Genomic DNA, 22850 nt, shown 5'->3' with positions numbered 1-22850 from the left:
TTCCAGGATCTTTGTATTTTGTTCCATTCTCGTATTTACTATCCTTGTACTAATAATACAACACTGTCTAATTACAGTAGGTTTTTACTGAAATAAGTCCCTGAAATCTGGTAGTGTTATGGCCTCCAGTTTTTTTCTTCTTCAAGGTTGCCCTGGCTATTCAAGTCTTTTGTACATCCATTTGAATTTTAGAACTCACCTCCATTATTTCTCACCCTCTCTTTCATATACTTTATCTCTTTGCATTCTTTATTCGAGTATACTAATTCTTCAGCCGTATCTATATGGCTATTAGTTTGTCAATTGGTCTCTAATTTTAGTTACCGTATCCAGTTGATTCTTGTTATTCACTGTACTTACATTCTATAAAATCACTGTGAACACTGAATTAGCAAATATTGAACATTGCTCCTAGGGGGATTATGGACTAGGTTTCTGCAAGCTGCTGGTTACATTTGTGTCAGTCAATCAATGGATAACCTTGTTTTATGTGTGTTTCTGCTTAAAGACACCTTATTTAATATGTATCATTCATTTATTAACATTAAACTCACTATAACTCTTGCCTGAACAAAGCTTATCTAACATATTTGCTCAATAAGGTACATCACTGCCTTCTTGCACTTAAAAACACTAGACAGTACTTGAGAACTGTGCTTGGGGGCCATTTTAAACAACAAAATTACCAAAAAAAAAGTTTAAAAATGTGAAAAACGTGACACTAAGTAGACAACGAAAAGGACACTTGTTTACAATAGCAGAGCTGAAATAAGAAGGCAGAACATCATCTTGTTCAGACTTAAATGGGAACATACACATTGGACAACTCAAATTATTCATTGCTCAAACTATTCTATGCATGTCTGCAAATGTTCATGAAAGTGCCATGATTATTGATTTTGAGTCAGAAAGAAATTTTAGCAGGTAGGTGAATTCACAATAAATCCACGAATAATGAGGATCAACTATTTTATTTTTAAATTTTTCTGCTGGTTTATATATATCTAAATGGTCATTTTAATAATATCTTATTCCTTCCCCATATTTTAGATATCTTATTTCTCAATATATTAAAGCTTTATATTAAACATTCATGGGCTTCCCTGGTGGCGCAGTGGTTGAGAGTCTGCCTGCTGATGCAGGGGACACGGGTTTGTGCCCCAGTCTGGGAGGATCCGACGTGCCGCGGAATGGCTGGGCCCGTGAGCCATGGCCGCTGAGCCTGTGCGTCCGGAGCCTGTGCTCCGCAGCAGGAGAGGCCACAACAGTGAGAGGCCCGTGTACCACTAAATAAATAAATAAATATTCATAATATTCTGAGCTGATAATTCCTGCATGTGTAGTCATTTCATACCTGATTCTATTGTTCTATCTGTTGAAAAGTGTTCAGGATAAAAGCTCCTTGAGGACAGATTTTTGCTGTGTTTATATGAGCACTTAGTTCTTCTCCACCTTTTAAATATATGTTAAAAATATTTTACAGAGATTACTGTTTTAGGGATATTTTACCTGCAGGATATAGTGAATATGCCTTTCAAAAACTTCTGATTTACTGGATTAGTTGATAATTAAGTGTTCAATTGCAAGATAGATAAAATGGCATTTTACTTCTTTCCATAATGACTGGTGAGAACTATGACACAGAGATATAGCCTTTGTAACTTACGGTGAAAACAGCCAGAACATATACCTGTAGGTCTTTTTCTCATCAGTAATTGTCACCACACATTGGAAGAAGAATGTGTAATAACTACAGGAATTAATATCATTTGAGTATATTTCTGTGGACTTTACCTGGGAGGAGTGATAGCCACTAGGTTCTACTCAGAAGAACCTGTACCAGGATGTGTTGTTGGAGAATTCTAGTAACCTGTGACACTAGTTAAAGATGATTGCCCTATCATTTGGAGCACACAGCCAATAATAGCCCTTCCTTTTTCAGTTGCCCTAGATTTCAAAGGGCCTCAAGATACTGAATTTGAGTTTATAGACAATAGATTCTCAGACCCTCTTCTGTTCCCAGGTGGAAATTAACGTGTTTTCACCTTCATTAGATTTTTAATATGCCAAGGTCAAAGTGCGTCCATTCCTGAAACATTCTGTACTCTTCCTAGACGTCCCCCACCAAGTCCAATTGTAAGTGTCCAAGTCTTTGTCATTGCCCATGAACAGGCTATCAGGCTACCAAAGCACATATAATCCTTAATTTCAAACCTGGAAAAGAGCCATGGAGAGTAGAAGATGAAATGCAGTGTCAGTACTTTTCAAGTGAGTGAGCAACTGAGAGAGCAGCAAGATGGGAGACCTTGAAAGTAAAGTGCTTAGCCATGAAGTGTTGACCCTTCCATATGTGTTTAACAAGGCTAAAACTCTGAAGGTCATTACAAATACCTAAATCATTGGCAAGGCTCTCTTGCTTGCTGTTTCAAGGAAGATGTGCCTCTTTTTCTCTCTTTTGGTTTGTTTCAGTGTTCAGTAGAACATTATTTTCTTTGCAGCATCCAGACTTCCTCCTTTTCTTCTGCTTCCTCTTTGGCAATGTCAGTTCCTGTTTTCTCCACATCTCTTGTTTTCACTTCTTTTACCTGGTCAAATGTAACAATTCTTCCAGTTAATACAGCAACACCTTTTATCCTGGGGTAAGGAGATTTGGTCCACTGTGCAGGTGGCTTTCTGTGGGCCATGTGAGAATGTATCAGAGCAAGCTAGAAGGTGGGAATGTTGACCACAGTGGTGGTCTCTAAGTATGATATTGAATCTTTGGGAAGGTTCATTGGCTATTGCTTTCAGAATTAATTAGAGAAGAAAGAATCAGTAGGATAGGATAACTACACTTGAGGTGAGAAGCTGAGGGTCCTTTATTTTAACCTGCTTCCCCCAGATATTTTTTCAAGACTTTAGTTGGCATCTTTCCTTTGTAGTCATTGGTTGTGTCTGATGGATGGACTTTCTCCATGCTCTGGGCATCTTCTAAAGTCTTCAGAGTTGGAAAGCATAAAGCCTCATCTTTGTCTATTTCTATTATTTGTTAGCAGTGTAATTTCATTAAATTTCATGGCCTTAACAATACTATTTATAGGCTGATGACCCCCAAATTTCTGTCTACAGGCCAAACCTTCCCTTATCCTCATATAGTCACCTGGATACTTCCTTTCTGCACTTGGAGACCTAATATCTATCTCAAATTCATGTCACTTTTTGTTCCTCTTTTCACTCACACCACAAATTTAATCCATTACCAAGTCTGACCTTCCTGTCTCCTTATTATATCCTGAGGGCCTCCACTCTTTCCTGTAACTATTGTTTTCACTCAAGCCTCAATATCCAGTATTTTTTGCCAAAATTTTTATAGTTTACTTGAAGATACTCTCACTTCTTTAATCTTATTTCTCTCTATTCTCCACGTAATAACCAGATGATTTTTTAAATTTTACTATTTTTATTTATTTATAAATAGTAAGTAAGGAAAGTCAGTGTTTCGGGCTACTCTCCCCCAAAGGTCATGAACATAAACTTCAGAAACATCTGGATTTTTAAAGACATAAGGTTTTGACAGTTACTTGGAAAGAAAAAAAGGGGTATGGGAAGATAAACCATCATACAGAAAGAACAGTCTTCAAGTGGAAGGGTAGAGAGAAATATCTAACGTATAATCTAAGAAAAATGCTATATGACATAGCAGATCATTACCAATTTTCACAACCACAGTCCACAAACCTAAAAAAGTATTTATGTCACAAGATTTAAAACCTTGTGATACAGATACGCAAAGGATGACTTTTTTTTTTTTTTTGCGGTACACGGGCCTCTCACTGTTGTGGCCTCTCCCGTTAAGGAGCACAGGCTCCGGACGCGCAGGCTCAGCGGCCATGGCTCACGGGTCCAGCCACTCCGCGGCATGTGGGATCTTCCCGGACTGGGGCACGAACCCGTGTCCCCTGCATCAGCAGGTGGACTCTCAACCACTGTACCACCATGGAAGCCCAAGGATGACATTTTTTTTAAAAGGTGAATTTTAATTTTATTTATTTATTTATTTTGGCTGCATTGGTTCTTTGTTGCTGTGCACAGGCTTTCTCTAGTTACGGTGAGCGAGGCCTATGGGCTTCTCATTGTTGTGGCTTCTCTTGTTGTGGAGAACAGGCTCTAGGTGTGCAGGCTTCAGTAGTTGTGGCTCACAGGCTTAGTTGCTCGCCACATGTGGGATCTTCCTGGATCAGTGATCGAACCCGTGTCCCCTTCATTGGCAGGTAGATTCTTAACCACTGCACCACCAAGGAAGTCCAGGATGGATGACATTTTTAAAGTGAAAACTAGTACATCTGTCTCCTACTATTACCTTGAATGGCATCCTGTTACTATTAGTATAATATCCAAATTCCTTCCAGGGTCCTCCTATACGTGAGCATTTCCTGACTACTGACTATATTTTTGTTTACTTCTTTGTATAAAAATATTTGAAGTATAACATAGTTAATTTTTACAATCAGCACACTGTATAATGAGCATTTAGATCAAGAATACCAGAGTACTGTGCCGGATGCCATTGTGTGAATATAAAATAATTTATTCATTCTGCATTCAGGCCTTTATGAGTAACCCTTCTATATAGTTTTATGTAAATGTCTTCCTTTATTTTTTTTTGAAAATATTTATTTCTAAATGGTTTAGACTTAATGTGAAATCCCAAGATTATACACAAATTTTATGCACATTGTTTTTGCAGATATCCTTAAGTGGTAATTTAACCACATTTGCTTTATCATAGTCTATCTATCTGTCATTACACACACACACACACACACACACACACACACACACACACACAGAGGTACATATTGTTTTCCTGAACTCTTTACCCCTAAATACCTAAGTGTGTATTTCCTAGAAACAAGGTCATTTTAAAAACATAAACAATACAGTTATCAAAATCAGAATATTAATATTGTTACAGAACTATTATCCAATCTACAGAGTTTATTCAGATTCTACTGATTGTCTCACTAATATTTTTTATAGTAAATGATAAAAAAAACCTTCTTTTGCTGTCTTGCTCATTCTTCCGTGGGTACTCTGGCTTTAATCTAGACGTCAGAGCTTGCTAATTATGACTCAACTTCTTTAGGCAAGAAACTATATGGATGCAACAAAAGTGCAGTGAATACTTGTAAACCACTCATGACCATGCCTTGGAGAACTCATGCAGGAAAGAAACCCCATGAACGCTGTGATTGTAAGAGAGCCTTTCCCAGTAAGTTAAAGCTAATCACTCATCAGGAAACTCACACAGGAGAGAAAACATATGGATGCAATCAACGTCAGAAAGTCTTCATTACAAAGTCAGTGCTCACCTATCATCAGAAGACCCATCACAGAGAAGGGAAATCCTATGGATGCAGCAAATGTGGGAAAACTTTCCCTTGGAAGTCAAAACAACTCACTTTACATCAGAGGACTCATTCAGGAGAGAGACCTTTCAGATGCAGAGTATGTGATAAAGCCTTCATGGTTAAGACATATCTCACTGTACATCAGAGAACTCACACAGGAGAGAAACAATATGAATGCTCAGATTGTGAGAAAGGCTTCTCAGAAAAGGCTCAGCTCCTGATTCATCAGCGAATTCACACAGGAGAGAGACCATTTGGATGTAGTCAATGTCAGAAATCTTTCATTACAAAGTCAGCACTAATCTATCATCAGAAAACCCATCACAGAGAAGGGAAATCCTATGGATGCAACAAATGTGGGAAAGCTTTTCCTTGGAGGTCAAAACTCATTTTACATCAGAGGACTCATTCAGGAGAGAGACCTTTCAGATGCAGAGTATGTGATAAAGCCTTCATGGTTAGGACACATCTCACTGTACATCAGAGAACTCACACAGGAGAGAAACCATATGAATGCTCAGATTGTGAGAAAGCCTTCTCAAAAAAGGCTCAGCTCCTGATTCATCAGCGAATTCACACAGGAGAGAGACCATATGGATGCAGTGAATGTCCACAAGCCTTCATCCAGAAGTCAGATCTCAGTAATCATAAGAAAACTCATCATGCAGTAGGGAAATCCCATGAATGCAGTGAATGTGGGAAGGTTTTGTCCTCTAAGTCAACTCTCATTATACATCGGAGAAGCCATACAGGTGAGAAACCCTTCAAATGCAGTGCATGTGATAAAGCCTTCACATCAAAGGCACATCTCATTGTACATGAGAGAATTCATACAGGAGAGAGACCGTATGAATGCGTAAATTGTGAGAAAGCCTTCTCCACTAAGGCACATCTCATGATTCATCAGCGAATTCACACAGGAGAGAGGCCTTATGGATGTAATGAATGTCAACAAGCTTTCATCCAGAAGTCAGGTCTCACTAACCATCTACAAAATTGTCATTCTGGGGTAAAGTCGTATGGATGCAGTGAATGTGGGAAGGTTCTGTCCTGTAAGTCAACTCTCATTATACATCAGAGAACCCATACAGGTGAGAAACCATTCAAATGTAGTGTATGTGACAAAGCTTTCGCAGCTAAATCCTATCTTACTGTACATCAGAGAATTCATACAGGAGAGAGACCATATGAATGCTGCAATTGTAAGAAAACGTTTGCTACTTTGTCAACTCTCATTGGTCACCGGAGAACTCACACAGGAGAGAGACCCTATAGGTGCAATGAATGTCAGAAAGCCTTCTTTCGGAAATCAGCCCTGGCTAATCATCAGCAAACTCAGCATAGAGGAAAATCCTCTATGCAATGACTGTGGGAATGTGAGAAATCTCTTTTGATTAATCTTATCTACTCAGAGAACTCATACAGAATAGAAATGCCTATGAACGCTCTGATTATATAGACCCTTTTGGAACTCCTGTAGGAAAGAAACCTTATATATGGAATGAAAGTTGTACATCTTCCACCTGAAGACATCTCCTCATTATACCATAGGGAATCTCACCAAAAAAGAAACATTATAAAGGCAGCAATTGTCAAAAGACTTTATTTGAAAGCCACAGCCTATGCATTTAGGAGGTAAAAACCTATGGATGCAGGGAAAGTGGGAAATTATTCTTTTTCAAGTCATATTTGTTAGACATTATGGTATTCATTCAGGAGAGGGACCCTACAGTTGCAGTGAATGCAGCCAAGCTAAGAAAAATTACATCTCATTGTACATAAAAATAGAAATTTCAGGAATGTTGTGATAATGACAGTATTCCCTAGAAACTCAAAACTCTTTGAACATCTTGTACAGGAGAGAGATCCTGTAGGTGCAGTGAATGTGGTAGTCTTAATGCATATCTTCCGATAATGCATGTCTTCCTTACATCAACAAACCCAGATAGGAGGAAAGCCTTGTTAATGTAGTACATCCTTCATATAGATGTCAAAGCTCGCTAATCATCCACAGATTCATATAAGAGATAAATCTTTTTGAAACAAGGAATGTGGAAAGCTTTTGAAAGTGACATATTAAACACCAGTTACTTAATTCAGGAGAGAGTCCAGTGGATATAGTTAAAGTCTGCCTTTCGCCACAAAAGGGTGCGAATTGCAGTGATTGTCAAAATGCTTTATTTACAATTCAGAGCTCCTTAATTGCCCACTAACTCATATAGCAGAAAGACTCCATTCTCAGGGGGATAATTTCTAGATTCAATGAAGTTATAAAATCCTTAAGGAATGATATTTCTATACTACTCCAGTAAACTTCTACTTCAGTAAACTCATACATTACAGAAAAACTGTGATTACAGTCACTGAAAATGCTTCCTATGGAGGATTGGCTATCATTAAGCACCATGAGCTCTTGAAAACAGAAACAATTTGCTCCACACAGAGACTTTATGAATGTGGCAAAAGCATCAGTGATAAATTATATTTTATTTTTGCATTTCATGGTTTTATTTCTTCACATCTGACTGTATCTTAAACTGTGATGCATGTTATAGTTGATGGAATGTCATCATTTCATTGTTAGGGCTTTTCTACATTTGGTGGCATTCTAGATTTGAGTAATTAAGTAAAATCTGGAAACTATAGAATGAAATAATTTTCTAAGGGTTTAATATAATTGTTTTAGAAAGGATTCCAGAGAATATTCTACTACAAATATTAGGTATTTTCACTGCAAATACAATGCTGTTTGAATATAAAAAAAAAATAGAACATAAGGATCAGTTGGATTTCAACCAAGGTTTGTAAGAGTTATGTTATAGACTATATACTACATAAAATGGGCTTTATGTATCTAATTTTATTTTTATTTTTGGAATTACATGAAGAATGTAATTTTTAGAGTTTAATAAATTTCCAGCATAGGCATAGAATGTTGAGTAATATAATCTAATATAAATAGAAATGTTCTATTTCCTTATAAATCAAAATTTAATATGTAATTTGACTCATTAATAAGTCTAAAGAATTACATCACATAAGTTTGTTGTCCTTATTTTTACTGTCTTTTTTAGTATTTCTGCCAACTGTGATGATACATCACTTCTTAAAGCCTACATTTTTCTAGAGCCTTATTTTTGAAATATCCAAAGATGATAAAAGATGTACATAAAATACTAAAAAACAAGCAGCACATGAGACTGAAGGAGGGAAGAAGACAGGGTTATGTGTGGTGAGTTCAAGTGCATTGTATTTCCACTGCTGTGTCAAACAGGAACTTTGGAATCATTATTATAACATGTCCTTGGGCACTACAAACATTTCCTTTCCTCTTAGCATTTCCTAAAATGCCTGGTATTATTCTAATATTAAGAATAATTGCAGAAATTGGAACTCTTGCACATTGCTGGCATATAAAATGGTTCCATTGCTATGGAAAAAAAAGTTGGTGGTCTCTCTAAAAAGTTAAATATAGAATTACTATATGACCCAGGAATTCCACTCTTGGGTATATACCCAATGAAATTGAAAACAGGTACTTAAATACTTGCATAACGTTATTCATAGCAGCACTATTCACAATAGCCAGAAGGTGGAAACAACTCAGATGCCCAGCAGTGGGTTATTGGAAAAACAAAATGTGGTATGTGTATATACATGTACCTATACATACACATATATGTATAATGGAATATTAATCACCCATACAAGTGAAGTATCGATATACATTATAACATGAATAAGCCTCAAAAACAGTACACTGAGTGAAAGAAGCCAGACACAAGAGATCACATATTGTATTTCTATTTATATGAAATGTGCAGAATAGGTAAATCTATAGAGACATAAAGCAAATTGGTGGTTACCAGGACCTGGGGGGAAGGAAAAATTGAGACTGAATGATTAATGGATATGTAGTTTTCTTTTAGAATAATGAAAATGTTTTGAAACTAGATAGAGGTGGTGGTTGCATAACATTGTCAATAGAGTAAGTGGTCACAGAATTGTATACTTTGAAATGGTTAATTTTATGTTTTGTGAATTTTTACATCAATAAAAGTATATTTGAAAAGAATAACATTGCAAGAAACTTTGCACTCAAAATGCAGATAAAAATCAAGTTGCTTACAAAAAAAAAACCTGCTCAGCAAAACCGGTGTAAATATATCTCTTTTTTTTTGCGGTACGCGGACCTCTCACTGCTGTGGCCTCTCCCATTGCGGAGCACAGGCTCCAGACGCGCAGGCTCAGCGGCCATGCCTCAAGGGTACAGCCGCTCCGCGGCATGTGGGATCTTCCCGGACCCGGGCACGAACCCGTGTCCCCTGCATTGGCAGGCAGACTCTCAACCACTGCGCCACCAGGGAAGCCCAAATATATCTTCTTTAACTTAATAGATATTAGCTACCAGAACTTTATAGCTAACATCATATTTAATGATGAAAGTTTGAAGACGTTCCCTAGTTGTTCACCATTGAGGTACAAGTCTGCTGCCTCTATTCCTGCTTAACACTCTGCTGGAGGTCTTAACCAGCACAGCATGACAGTAATAACAACTAAAGGGTTTAAAATAGGAAATAAACTTGTCATTATTTGCAGATGATGTGATTGCCTATGTGGAAAGAGGAGAACCCACAGACAACCATGTAAAATAATGAGAGTCTACCGTATAGCACAGGGAACTATATTCAATATCCTGTCATAAACCATAATGGAAAAGAACATAAAAAAAGAATGTGTATATATATGTATGTATGTAGATATATATATGTGTATATATATATATATATAAAACTGAATCAATTTGCTGTACAGCAGAAATTAAGTCAACATTGTAAATCAACTATACTTCAAGAAAAAAAAAATAAAAGGAATCTAGTAGAATTCTCTAGATGCTTGCTTGCAACTTCAGGCACTAGCGATAATCAGAACACTTTTGAAAAGTTCTCTATTCACAATAAAAATTATGAGAGAATTTGAAAGATTTATATCACTTTATTGAAAGACCTTTAAGATGACCAAAATAAAGGAAGTAGATTGTCTATTAAATGAGAAGGCTCAGTATAACAAAGATAATGGTTCGCCTCCAATAAATAAGTCTTTTAAGTACCAAGATGCAAATAAACATTGTTGAACATCCAAGAACATGCATGAACTTTTTTTTTTTTTTTTTTTTTTTTTTTTTTGCGCTATGCAGGCCTCTCACTGTTGTGGCCTCCCCTGTTGCGGAGCACAGGCTCCGGACGCGTAGGCCCAGCGGCCATGGCTCAGGCCCAGCCACTCCACGGCATGTTGGATCTTCCCGGACCGGGGCACGAACCCGTGTCCCCTGCATCGGCAGGCGGACTCTCAACCACTGCGCCACCAGGGAAGCCCTCTTTTTTTTTTTTTTTTAACAAAAGGTTCAGAGCCATCATGACTAAGCACAGGCAACAGAGCACAAAAGTTAAAGTAAAAAACAGATGTAATATGGAGTCAGTTATTCTTCCCTATTATAACACTGAAGCTCAGAGTCCAGTATGAACATGACAGATCTCATCCCCATGACCCTGGGGGTGGGTTTGGGGCAGGAATTGGAGATGAGGATCCACTTTGCTGTCTCAGCACAGCGCTGAGTGCCCTGTCTATCCCACGCTCCCTCACACACACACAGTTCACAGCAGTGGACTCAGGAAAGTTTCCCCCTCAGCTGCACCTGCTCTTAATTAATTCTGTCTTAATCCCCAGGACCTGCAGATGCTGGCTTGGGACTAACGTTTACCGCTTCTTTGCAGATACACCACAATCCCTTTGCAGATAATGTCGGTGCCTCACAGGTGACAGGGTAATTGCAGAGATTTGGGGGGAGATGGACTCGTGATCTCAAGACACATAACCGCTTTGGCTTACATGGCACGTATTTACTGACGGCCACAGTCCTGCTGCCCGTTTCCAAAGCAGAGATAAACCCTGGTGAGTGTTTGCTTATGGCTCGGACTTGAACAAGGTTTGGGAGACAGTGCCTAAGAGGAGAGAGCAGCTGAGGAACTGGACAGGACAGAGGTTTCCCCTTGGGTCTCAGGACAGTTTTGTCTCAGCTGGACTCTTTCCTGGACTGAGAGAGGGATGGGGAAGGTGTAACACCGGAGACCACACAGCAGCAGTAGATGGTCGTGGGTACTCCGCTGGAAGGGGAATGGACATTGCTGAGGCTGAGTCCAGCCTGAGGATAAGGGTTGCTTTTCTTCCTACTGCTCTTTCCCCTTAAGATTGGAGACTAGGTTTTCCATCAACTCAAACCACTGAGAACTAGACTCAGAGTTGAGAAATTTTGATGTCTAGAGTTCAGGGTTAATGTTCAGACTGTTCAGCTGTGGTCCCTGTTCTCTGCACACACATTTGCACTCAGACTCACACTGCTCCACTATTGCCCTCACAGACAGATTCCAGAATCTGGACGGACCTGGAGAAACGCATGGGCATGGGACCTAGAGGGGTTACAATATTGTATGCTTTTCTTTGTCACTGAAAGGCACAGTTTAAAAGCAATCCTGCGTAAGAGTCCAGCCTCTGGAGGCCAGAGCGGCTTATCTTCAATTCCTGGCTCTGCCTCCTACAGTCTGGGGGATTGGGAGCTCCTGAGTCTCAGCTTCCCAACCTGTGAGCCAGGAATAGGAACAGTGTCACTCTGAATACTGAATAGAGTGAATGAACATTAAAGAGGGTGATATGCCGGCCCACAGCAAGTCTCTAGCAAATGGTAGTCATGACGGTCTCTCCCGCATGATTCTAGAGCCAGTATTTTGCAGCCAGACACACAGCTGGTCACACTGTCATCAAACTTCACCCTATCTCTCTGTAATTCTATATTGATTCCCCAATTCCATCTTGTGTTGTTTGGACATTTTGTGGGAAGAATCTGAATGACTCTTCTCTCTGTGTGTTTGTGTGTGTGTGTGTGAGAGAGAGAGACAGAGAGAGAGACTGTATCTAGACCACACCCACATTTACCAGTATACCAGTGAATTAATCCCAAGAAAACTTATGAATAATGAGACATTACATCCAAACATTATCTCTTATTCAGCAAAGAAGGCTATCGAAGATGTACTTAGGAATTTCTTCTCAGCAAAGATTTCCATAGCAGAGGATAACCCCTTTAAACAGATCCGTGTTTTTCTTTTTTTGCTTTGGCTTTGTGATGCAGTGCCCCTTAAACCTTAAAAGGGGAAAAAAATCTGCTTTCTCTCTTTTTTTAATTTTATTCAACATAGTTTTGGAAGTTTTAGCCACAGCAATCAGAGAAGAAAAAGAAATAAAAGGAATCCAAATCGGAAAAGAAGAAGTAAAGCTGTCACTGTTTGCAGATGACATGATACTATACATAGAGAATCCTAAAGATGCTACTAGAAAACTACCAGCGCTAATCAATGGATTTGGTAAAGTAGCAGGATACAAAATTAATGCACAGAAATCTCTTGCATTCCTATTTATTGTAGGTGATTTACAATGTTGTGTTAATTTCTGCTGTACAGCAAAGTTATTCAGTTATACATATACATATATATACACATATGTGTGTGTGGGTATATATACGTATATGTATACATTCTTTTTCATATTCTTTTCCATTATGGTTTATCACAGGATATTGAACATAGTTCCCTGTGCTATACAGTAGGATTTTGTTGTTTATCAAAAATCTGCTTTCTTAAAATTGGCTAGTAGGATTTGAATTATCCACTGACTGACTTTGAATTAGAAACTTCCATACTGAGTCACCTTTAATCTAGTAACAAAAGAGAAACCAGTCTGATTTAAATTTATTTTAAAACTAATACTCAGACAGTATTTACATACCTTGGGTCAGATCAGACCTAGCCTGCCATTTACTGGAATTTAGTGACCTTGAGAAAGTTAAAAAAAATCTCTCTGCCTCATTTTCCATCCATGTAATATAGAACAAGAATATTCTTTTACACTGAGCATTCAGTATTAACTTATATGAAGGGCCTGTTCGTAGCCCTACATGCGAAAGCTCATCAATAAATTGTATCTCCTGGTATTTTCTCTGAACGGACTGTGAGCCGCTTACTGGAAAATGGATTAGAAATACAGAAATGGGTAGCTCTGTTCTAATTTCACCCCTTTATCTGTGTTTCTATCTTCCTAATCACTTCCACTTGTCATATCTGTCTTTATACTTCCCCCTTACGTGAATAAGTCTCTTCCAAATCCAACCTGCCTTTTCTTTTATTGTCTTCAAGTCAGTCTCCTTGAAGATACAGGGTTTGTTTCCAGCACTCTGGCAGCCGGGAACTCTCTCAAACATCACTGCCCCCAGCTCCAAGTAGCAAGTCTGACTGTGCCTGACTCACCAGTTCTTGATCTGTTCTTTACAATTCCATTTTCATTTTCATATTTATTTCTGCCTGATGCTTGCCTCTACGGCACTTGCAGTACTCAAGGTTTTCCCACTTGTCCCTGCTGTCAATTTTTTTTTTTTCCATAAAGAGAAACCCATGAAGCACCAAGCACCAGGTGGAAAAAGCAAACTCAGCAGACATCTTGAGTCCTATTGCAGAAACTTTTCATCTATAGCAAACTAAGCCCATGCACCACAACTACTGAGCCTGCACTCTAGAGCCCAGGAGCCACAACTACTGAGCCCGTACGCCTAGAGCAACAAGAGAAGCCACCGCAATGAGAAGCCCGCGCACCACAATGAAGAGTAGCTCCCGCCAGCCGCAACTAAAGAAAGCCTGTGCACGGCAACGAAGACCCAATGCAGCCTCAATAAATAAATAAAATTTAAAAACTGTGAGAGCAGTGCCTGGCGCAGGGTCAATACTCAGTACATTGTCACTCTTTGTATGCTTATTTTTCTGGTCTCACAAAACGTGGATTACAGTGCACATTTCATCGTGAGCCTAGAGCAGGGCTGGGATATGGTAGGATATGATGTATCAGGCCCACGTGTCATTTTAAGAGTTAATTTGGAAGGAAACACTAATTCACCCAGGCCTGATTTGATCCATAACAAGGCTGTCATTCTCTATCATGTTTTAGAGCCTTTGACCCTGGCAGGACCCCTCATTACTGGAGTAAACGAGGGTGGTCATGTTGACTAAGGTCAGTAGGGAGGGAACTGTGGAGGAGCTCAGCACTACTGTCTTTAGGTCTCTTTTGGAGCCAACATTGTTACTTTATATGTAGAAAAGTCTCCTCAGGACAGACATGCAAGTGGGTCCTGTTACAATTTGTGCTGAAGGAGAAACATTAGAAAAAAGACATAAATAGATCACAAAAGGCAGAGATATGGTGGCAATCAAACTGATTTGTACGTAGATCTAATATAATAGTCCCAGACTCTAACCCAGATCTTCAACCTTTATTCTTCAGGCCCAGCTGCTTTTGGGGACACACTTTCTCCTTAGTATGTGGAGTCCCTCATGATATTCAAACAAAACTATCATTTTTTATTGTTGTAAGAGCTTAGTCTTATATATAACTTTCTTTGTTCCCTGGTATACCGTATTGACATTAAAATGGAAAAAGCAGAATCCTGGAGAAATTTGCTGCTTATTAACTATTTTTGAAAACCATTCTTGTTTGTTGGTAAAGATGGTATTAAATTCATCTATTGGGTTATTTTAAATCCTTTGTGTGTGTGTGTGTGTATTTTAACTAGGAAAAAAATGTCAAAAAGTCAGTCATATACCTTGCCTCCTATGGGGCCATGAGTAACTGTGATGCCTCCAGAAATGTGATGGACGGCCACATGGGAGAGTGGTTGAGCATGGTTCCGATGAAATTCAATTATTACTATCGTTTCACAAAAATTTGCTGACCATGTCCTGCGGGCCACATAGTCCGCTGAGTGCTGGCTGGGTAGAGGTACCAGGACAAACATGCCTCCTGCTGATACTAAATTTAAGCTCAAGGGGTGAAATGCAAATTAAGTACAAAATCTTAGGTAAATAGCAGAAAGAGACCTGGATGAAAGCTAAAGAATTTTTGCTCTAAGAGAAAATAACTGGTGGTACCTAATTTAGAATGAAGGATTAGAGGTGGCCTCTCAGATAGAGTGATGTTCGCTGAGACCAAAATAATGACTATGCCGGTATATACAGTAGATTGTGGGAAATGCTGCAGGCAGAAAGAAGAGAATGTCAGATGTCCCTGATGCAGGAATGAGCCTGAAAACTCAAGTCATCAAAAAGACACCTGTGTAACTGAAGTGTCCTGGGTGAGGAGAGGAACAGTGGAAGATAAAGCTGGGACAGGATGAAGGATTTTGTCTTTTATCCTAAATAGACTGGGAAGTCTGTCAAAGCTTATCGAGGGGAGTGATGTGATACAAACCAGGTTTGAAATGTACCAGTCTGCCTGCTTTGGAGAATGCATGGGAGGGAAGCAAGGGTGCAGTCAGGTTTAAATGGGAGAAAAGATTCAACATCGTCACTAGTTGCTGATAACAGCCTTGCCGGACAGTCCGAGAGAATCAATGGAAAGAATATGAATAGCAATGGGATTGTTCTGTTAGAGGGATAAGAGATGATAATCAATAACTTTCTTGTACACAAGCAAGAAAAATTAGAAAATAAGAAGCAAATCAGGGCTTCCCTGGTGGCGCAGTGGTTGAAAGTCCGCTTGCCGATGCAGAGGACACGGGTTCGTGCCCCGGTCCGGGAAGATCCCACATGCTGCGGAGAGGCTAGGCCCGTGAGCCATGGCCGCTGAGCCTGCGCGTCCGGAGCCTGTACTCCGCAATGGGAGAGGCCACAGCAGTGAGAGGCCCGCATACCGCAAAAAAAAAAAGAAGCAAATCAATATGCAGCCTCCCCCCCAAAAAAACAGGTTAAGAAGAAAAGTGCAAGCTGAAAATAAGTAAAAATCATTGCCTTAAAAGCAGTAAAGAAGGGGAAATAATTAAGAAATATATCTCACAATATTATATGGATGTTAGTTGCTCTGTCTTTATCTGTGAATTTAGAGAAATTTCAACCAAAACTTAAACTGATCCTATAATTCATTTAGAGGAGAAAATCACAAATAATTTGAAAAGAAAACAATACTTAAAAGAGACCTGCCAGGTATGCCTATCCTAGGTCAGTTATGGTAGTAATTAAAAGTGCCATTTTAAGTTCTTTCTGCTTCTTTTTTTTTGAGGGGAATATTTGTTTTACTACATAAATGTTTGGTATTTTCTGTTCAGGTTTGTTTTGTTTTTAATTTTATTTATTTATTTTTGGCTGTGTTGGGTCTTTGTTGCTGTGCGTGGGCTTTCTGTAGTTGCGGCGAGCAGGGGCTACTCTTAGTTGCAGTACGTGGGCTTCTCATTGTGGTGGTTTCTCTTATTGTGGAGCACAGGCTCTAGGCGCATGGGCTTCAGTAGTTGTGGCATGCAGGTTCAGTAGTTGTGGCTCGTGGGCTCTAGAGCACAGGCTCAGCAGTTGTGGCACTCGGGCTTAGTTGCTGCACAGCATGTGGAATCTTTCCGCACAAGGGCTCGAACCCGTGTCTCCTGCATTAGCAGGCGGATTCTTAACTACTGAGCCACCAGAGAAGTCCCCTCTTCAGTTTTAATTTTCTTCTTATATCAACATTTAGGATATAAATTTACCTCTAAGAGTAGCTCTAATAGAAATTCTAAGACTTAGAATATTTTCTGTATCATTTAACTTTAAGCACTTTTTAAAATCCTTTTTATTTAGAAGTTGCAGAGAAGTTCCCCAGGCCTTCTGGGATCGCCCCCGCCTCTGTGCAGTTTTGGTGTCAGGGGTTTGGGAAGAATTCATATTTAGATTTGAGTGTTTATTCCTTCTTCAATTCTCTCACTTCCAGGATTTCCCCTATAAATTTCCAGGTTTTTAAAAAAATCCCTGGGAATTCCTGGTAGTCCAGTGGTTAGGACTCTGCACTTTCACTGCTGGGGGTGAGAGTTCAATCCCTGGTGGGGAAACTAAGACCCTCAAGCTGCTGGGTGCGGCCAAAAAAAAAAAAAGAAAAAAGTCCCTAAGTTCTGTTCTCTGGCACTTTGAGATGGTAAGGGCTGCTATTTTCCATTGCCATTGACGTAGGTTCCACTGTCATCAATATAGGTTCTGCTACCCTAGCTTCAGGCCATAAATCCTTGTGGTTGCACTTTATCAAGTACATGTAAACTGTCCTTCAACTTCTGTATGTTGGGGGATGCTTTCTGGTTCCTCTAAATAGTTGTTTTTGAATATTTTATCCGTTTTTTATAATTCTTTATCTGTGGGAAAATCCATTTATTTGTTTTATACTTTAAAAATATTTTCTCACAGGTACTTTCCACTCTATTTTCCTCCCCATCTTTCTTCTCTCTTTCAAGTGGTTCATTTCTATTGATCTCTTTCCAAGTCCAATGACTCTTCTGTCATATTCAGTGATTTTTAAATTTTGGATGTTTGGAATTTTCATTTGGTTCCTTATATAGTTACTATTTTTCTTTATTCCCTTGATCATAGTTATAAAATCTGCTTTAAAATCATTGTTTGCCAATTCCAGCATCTGAGTTATCTTGGGTTTAGTCTCCATTGATGATTTTTTGTCTTGAGTTTGGGTTACATTTTCTTGTTTCTTTGTATGTTTAGTAATTTTGGATTGTATACTGATACATCGTAGAGGTTGAATTTTGGTTGTGTTTCCCCAAAGAGTATAGATTGTTTTTTCTCCAACAGACAATTTGCCTAAACTTAAACTCCATATTCTGAAATCTCAGTTATTTTAGGCTATGGGGGACTGCTTGGTATCTACCCCATGCATGCACATTCAGGGTCAGCCAGAGTCTTAAGATAGATGTTGTATCTAAAATTTGTGGTACTGCCTTTGTGGCTCTCTTTTTTTTCAGATTTCCTTTGCAGCCTCTGTGGTTATCCTGAACTTTGTCCTTTGGTTCTTTAGACCAACAGGGCTATGGGGTGCTGTTGTTCACTCTTTAATGAACTAACTCTGTAGGTGGTCATTAAAAAAAAATGGCCACTGAACTTCCCTGGTGGTGCAGTAGTTAAGAATCCACCTGTCAATGCAGGGGACACAGGTTCAATCCCTGGTCTGGGAAGATCCCACATGCTGCGGAGCAACTAAACCCGTGCATCACAACTACTGAGCCTGCGCTCTAGAGCCTGCGAGCCACAAATACTGAAGCCCGCTCACTCTAGGGCCTGCATGCTGCAACTACTGAAGCCCCCGTGCCTAGAGCCCGTGCTCTGCAACAAGAGAAGCCACCGCAATGAGAAGCCTGCTCGCCACAACTAGAGAAAGCCCGTGCGCAGCAACAAAGACCCAAAGCAGCCAAAAAAAAAAAAAAAAAAAAAAATGGCTGCACCATGCAGCATGCAGAATATTAATTTCCCAACCAGGGATCAAACCCTTGCCCCCTGCAGTGGAAGTATGGAGTCTTAACCACTGAACCGCCAGGGAAGTCCCCCCCAAAAATGTATATGTATATATTTTTGTGTGTCTATATATGTATATACACATTCACACAAGGATATATGGATGTCCAGCACGTGACAGACATACACCCAAGATACTGATGATGGAAAGATTTGGACGACACTGACTAAGCCATGTGGAGGCTTCCAGCTTCACTCAGAAGGCAGACAAACAATCAAATAAATACAATAGTGCATAAGTGTTAGTGTTATCTTGATGCTTTGTGGTTGTTTTTCCTTTGAAGTCATTGATGGAAGGACGGAAGTGAAGTTGGACAGAAATAATTTTGGGATATATCATAAGTTTAATGGTTTATTAGGGCAATTATTAAATCGGATGCAATATTGTATATTGATAAGCAGTGCTGGCTTTGTGTGCCAACAATAATTATAACTCACGGGAAGCAGCTTATTATAAGATTTAGGGTATTTACCTATAAAATTAATAAATTGTATCTTATTAGATTATTGTGCAAAACTAAATGGTGAGGAGGCAGGACTTCCAAAATAGCAGAGGACCTGTGTAAACCCACTGTTTCATGAAAGCAACATAAATACTGGAAAAATGCAGCTCTATGTACAGTAGCCAAGACATGGAAGTAACCTAAGTGTCCATCGACAGATGAATAGATAAAGAAGATGTGGCACATATATACAATGGAATATTACTCAGCCATAAAAAGAAACGAAATTGAGTTATTTGTAGTGAGGTGGATGGACCTAGATTCTGTCATACAGAGTGAAGTAAGTCAGAAAGAGAAAAACAAATACCGTCTGCTAATGCTAACGCATATATATGAAATCTAAAAAATACGGTACTGATGAACCTAGTGGCAGGGCAGGAATAAAGACACAGACATAGAGAACGGACTCGTGGACACAGAGGGGGAAGGGGAAGCTGGGACGAAGTGAGAGAGTATCATGGACGTATATACACTACCAAATGTAAAATGGATGGCTACTGGGAAGCAGCTGCATAGCACAGGGAGATCAGCTCGGTGCTTTGTGACCACCTAGAGGGGTGGGATAGGGAGGGTGGGAGGGAGACGCAAGAGGGAGGAGATATGGGGATATATGTATATGTATAGCTGATTCACTTTGTTGCACAGCAAAAACTAACACAACACTGTAAAGCAATTATACTCCAATAAAGATATTTTAAAAAATTTAAAAATACTGGAAAAATGATTAAAGTCAACTTTATTACGACTCTAGAAATTAACCAAAGGCGTACAAACAACCTGAAGAGCATTTTTAGTCAAGAAAAAATTTTGAACCTCAGTAAAAACAGTGGGGTTTGTGGAGTTCTAACCTTGTTTACTCCCATCCCCCCTCCGCAGTTCTGTACTAGCTTTAGAAAAACAGCAACCTCACAGCTACAGTAGCCATGAAAACCATTTGGCAAAAAACAGTCTCAATTGTTTAACACTGTGGTAGCTTAAGGCCGCAAAACCAGTTGGGGAAAACATTAGCTTGGCCAAAAATTTTAAAAGGAATGTCAAGAATGAGATACTCACAAGGAGCTGTTAAGCACTATGACACATTCCTGAGGATCTAAAAGGCCACGCACCTACACAGGGAAATGTACATGCCCAGAAAAGACCTGAAGGTCACTGATAATTCACCTCTGGCTGACCTTGAAATCCTGCAGCAGGAAGAGAAGGCTAGGGCAGACTTGTAAACTGCCTAAGCATCGAAGTAGTAGTAGAGGGAGGGGTTGGGGAATACATTAGGAGTATGGGACTAACAGATATACATGACCATATAGAAAGTAGATAAACACAAGGATTTACTGTAGAGCACAGGGAACTATATTCCACCTCTTGTAATAACATAATGGAAAAGAATCTGAAGCTGTACACCTGACACTAACACAATATTGTAAATCAACAATAGTTAAAATTTTAAAAATAATAAAAAAGGGCTTCCCTGGTGGCACAGTGGTTGGGAGTCCGCCTGCTGATGCAGGGGACACGGGTTCGTGCCTCGGTCCGGGAAGATCCCACATGCCGCGGAGCGGCTGGGCCCGTGAGCCGTGGCCTCTGAGCCTGCGCGTCCAGAGCCTGTGCTCCGCAACGGGAGAGGCCACAGCAGTGAGAGGCCAGCGTACTGCAAAAAAAAAAAATAATAATAATAATATAATAAAAAATAAAGTAGTGGAGCATTAAGGCACAAACTACCCTTGGCAAAAGGTGAAGAACTCACTGACTCAGGACAACTAAGGAAGCTAACCAGGCAGAGACTTCAGTGACTGCACCCTGCAAGGGAAACAGACCAGGAATGTCACTGAACTAACTGCAACAACAGTAGCAGCAATAGCAACGAATTCTGAGGAGAAGGGGTTATCTGATACCGAAAGTAACAACACTGTATTTTCTAAAACGTCTAGCTTCGGCAAAAAAGTGATACACAAAGAACAGGAAAGTACGGCCTTTACACAGGAGAAAAAGCAATCCATAGACACTATCTGAGGGGTCTCATATGTCATTACTACACGAAGACATTAAATCAGCTATTATAAATATGTTTGAGGACCTAAAAGAAACCATCTCTGAAGAACTGAAGGGAAGTATGACACTTCCAACTTCTGTGGAAGTTGACAAGTTGAGGTAAAATTTTATGGGAAAATATAAAGGGCCAAGAAAACAAGGACACTCTTGTAGAAAAAGAATACAGTAGGCGGCCTTGCTTTATCAGACCTAAGACTTAGAAATGATCCCGTAGCTAAATCAGAGTAGTATTGGCCCAGGAATAAACGAGAGAGCAATGGAACAGAACAACGTCCTAAATCAGGGCCATACAGATATGGACGCTTGATTTATGATGGAGACGAAACTGCCGAACAGTGCAGAAGAGCCTCACTTTAAATAAAGCTGCTGGGACAATTATCTATACAGAGGAAAAAAGAAAGTTGATCCCTGTATCACAGTATTCACAAAAACAAATGACTGGGCGGGTTGTGACTATTCAAGATACACAGAATCCTTCTTGAATGTATTTGTTACTGAGTGCAAGTCCATGTGCCCCATGCACAGTGAGGCGAAACAATACCAAAACGTCGGAGTTTGGAGCAGAGAAAGGTTTATCGCAGGGCCGTGCAAAGAGACCGGTGGTTCATGCCATAAAAACCCTGAACTCCCAGAAAGCTTTCAGCAAAGCCCCTTTACAGGAAAGGTGAGGGAGGGGTGTGGTTAGTTTTTGCACACTTCTTGCTGTCAGATCCCTTGTTCTTGAGGTCAGGTCACGACGTTCCTGGAAACCTCCACCAAAACAAATGTTATTCTCTGTTCTGACAAGAAAGGGCAAGGTCCCGAGGCTCAGCTTTCAGAAGTCCAGGCCCCGGCTAAGAGGAGGGTTTCCCTGCGCAGGCCGGTTGCCCTGCCCAGGAGCGTTGGTCCAGCACCCAGACTAGACGCTCCCGCCAGTGCCCAGGCCTGGCTGAAGACGTGGATCTCAGCTGGCGGTGCCCTCAGGGCCAGGTCTCCAGACCCTGCCCAGCTGTCATCACTGAGGGAGCCGGGTGTCCAGGCCCCAGTCAGGCTCCTCTGGCAGCGCAAACAGGGGCAGGGTCCTGCAGACTCCGACCCATGGAGACCACTGCCGCCATTAGGTCCCAGAGGCAGGGATGGGGGAGAGGTTCCCGTCTGTTTCAAGGCCCGGGCCCAGCCAGTGGGCGGCAGTGGCGAGGGCTCTCCAGCTCTGCAGCACACAGTCCTCAGACTGTCCCCAGGCCCCCCACCTCACCCGCCAGGCCCAAGGCCAGGGGTCCTCGAGGGTCCCTCGGAAGAGGTCCCCATCTGCCTCTCACCGCACTCTCTTCCGGGTGGTCCACTGCGAGAGAGCGGGACCTCTAACCCCTGGAGCTAAGTGCTGCGCGCCCGCTCCGCCTCTATTACAGAGTCACCTTGTACCGTGAGACAGAAGTGATACTCTTTTGGCGGGGATTGTGGTCGCCAGTGTCTGCTCCACAAAACATATCTGCCCCGGTCCTCACCCCCTCACGGTCTCGCCTCACGAA

The 22850-nt window shown here is 40.4% G+C and overlaps 1 protein-coding gene across 4 annotated transcripts in view; it reads left to right on the top strand.

Moving 5' to 3' along the window:
• Window positions 1–16185, top strand: part of LOC109548670 (uncharacterized) — a 31612-nt gene extending 15427 nt beyond the window's left edge. Inside the window, exons 4-7 of one of the 4 annotated variants that reach the window (XR_012328218.1) lie at window positions 5126–8622; window positions 10588–11342; window positions 12644–12808; window positions 13884–16185. Coding sequence is in view for 1 of the 4 variants with exons in the window: in XM_073796695.1 (XP_073652796.1) it covers window positions 5126–6756 (1631 nt within the window). In the remaining 3 variants the exon portion in view is untranslated. Of the gene's footprint in view, window positions 1–5125; window positions 9469–10587; window positions 11343–12643 lie in introns of those variants that run through there. The other 3 variants (XR_012328219.1, XR_012328217.1, XM_073796695.1) reach the window with 3 other exon arrangements.
• Window positions 16186–22850: the final 6665 nt, after the last annotated feature.

This window comes from Tursiops truncatus, chromosome 19 (genome assembly GCF_011762595.2).
Source record: "Tursiops truncatus isolate mTurTru1 chromosome 19, mTurTru1.mat.Y, whole genome shotgun sequence".
NCBI classification, from domain to species: domain Eukaryota; kingdom Metazoa; phylum Chordata; class Mammalia; order Artiodactyla; family Delphinidae; genus Tursiops; species Tursiops truncatus.
This window is presented reverse-complemented; position numbering and strand designations above follow the sequence as displayed.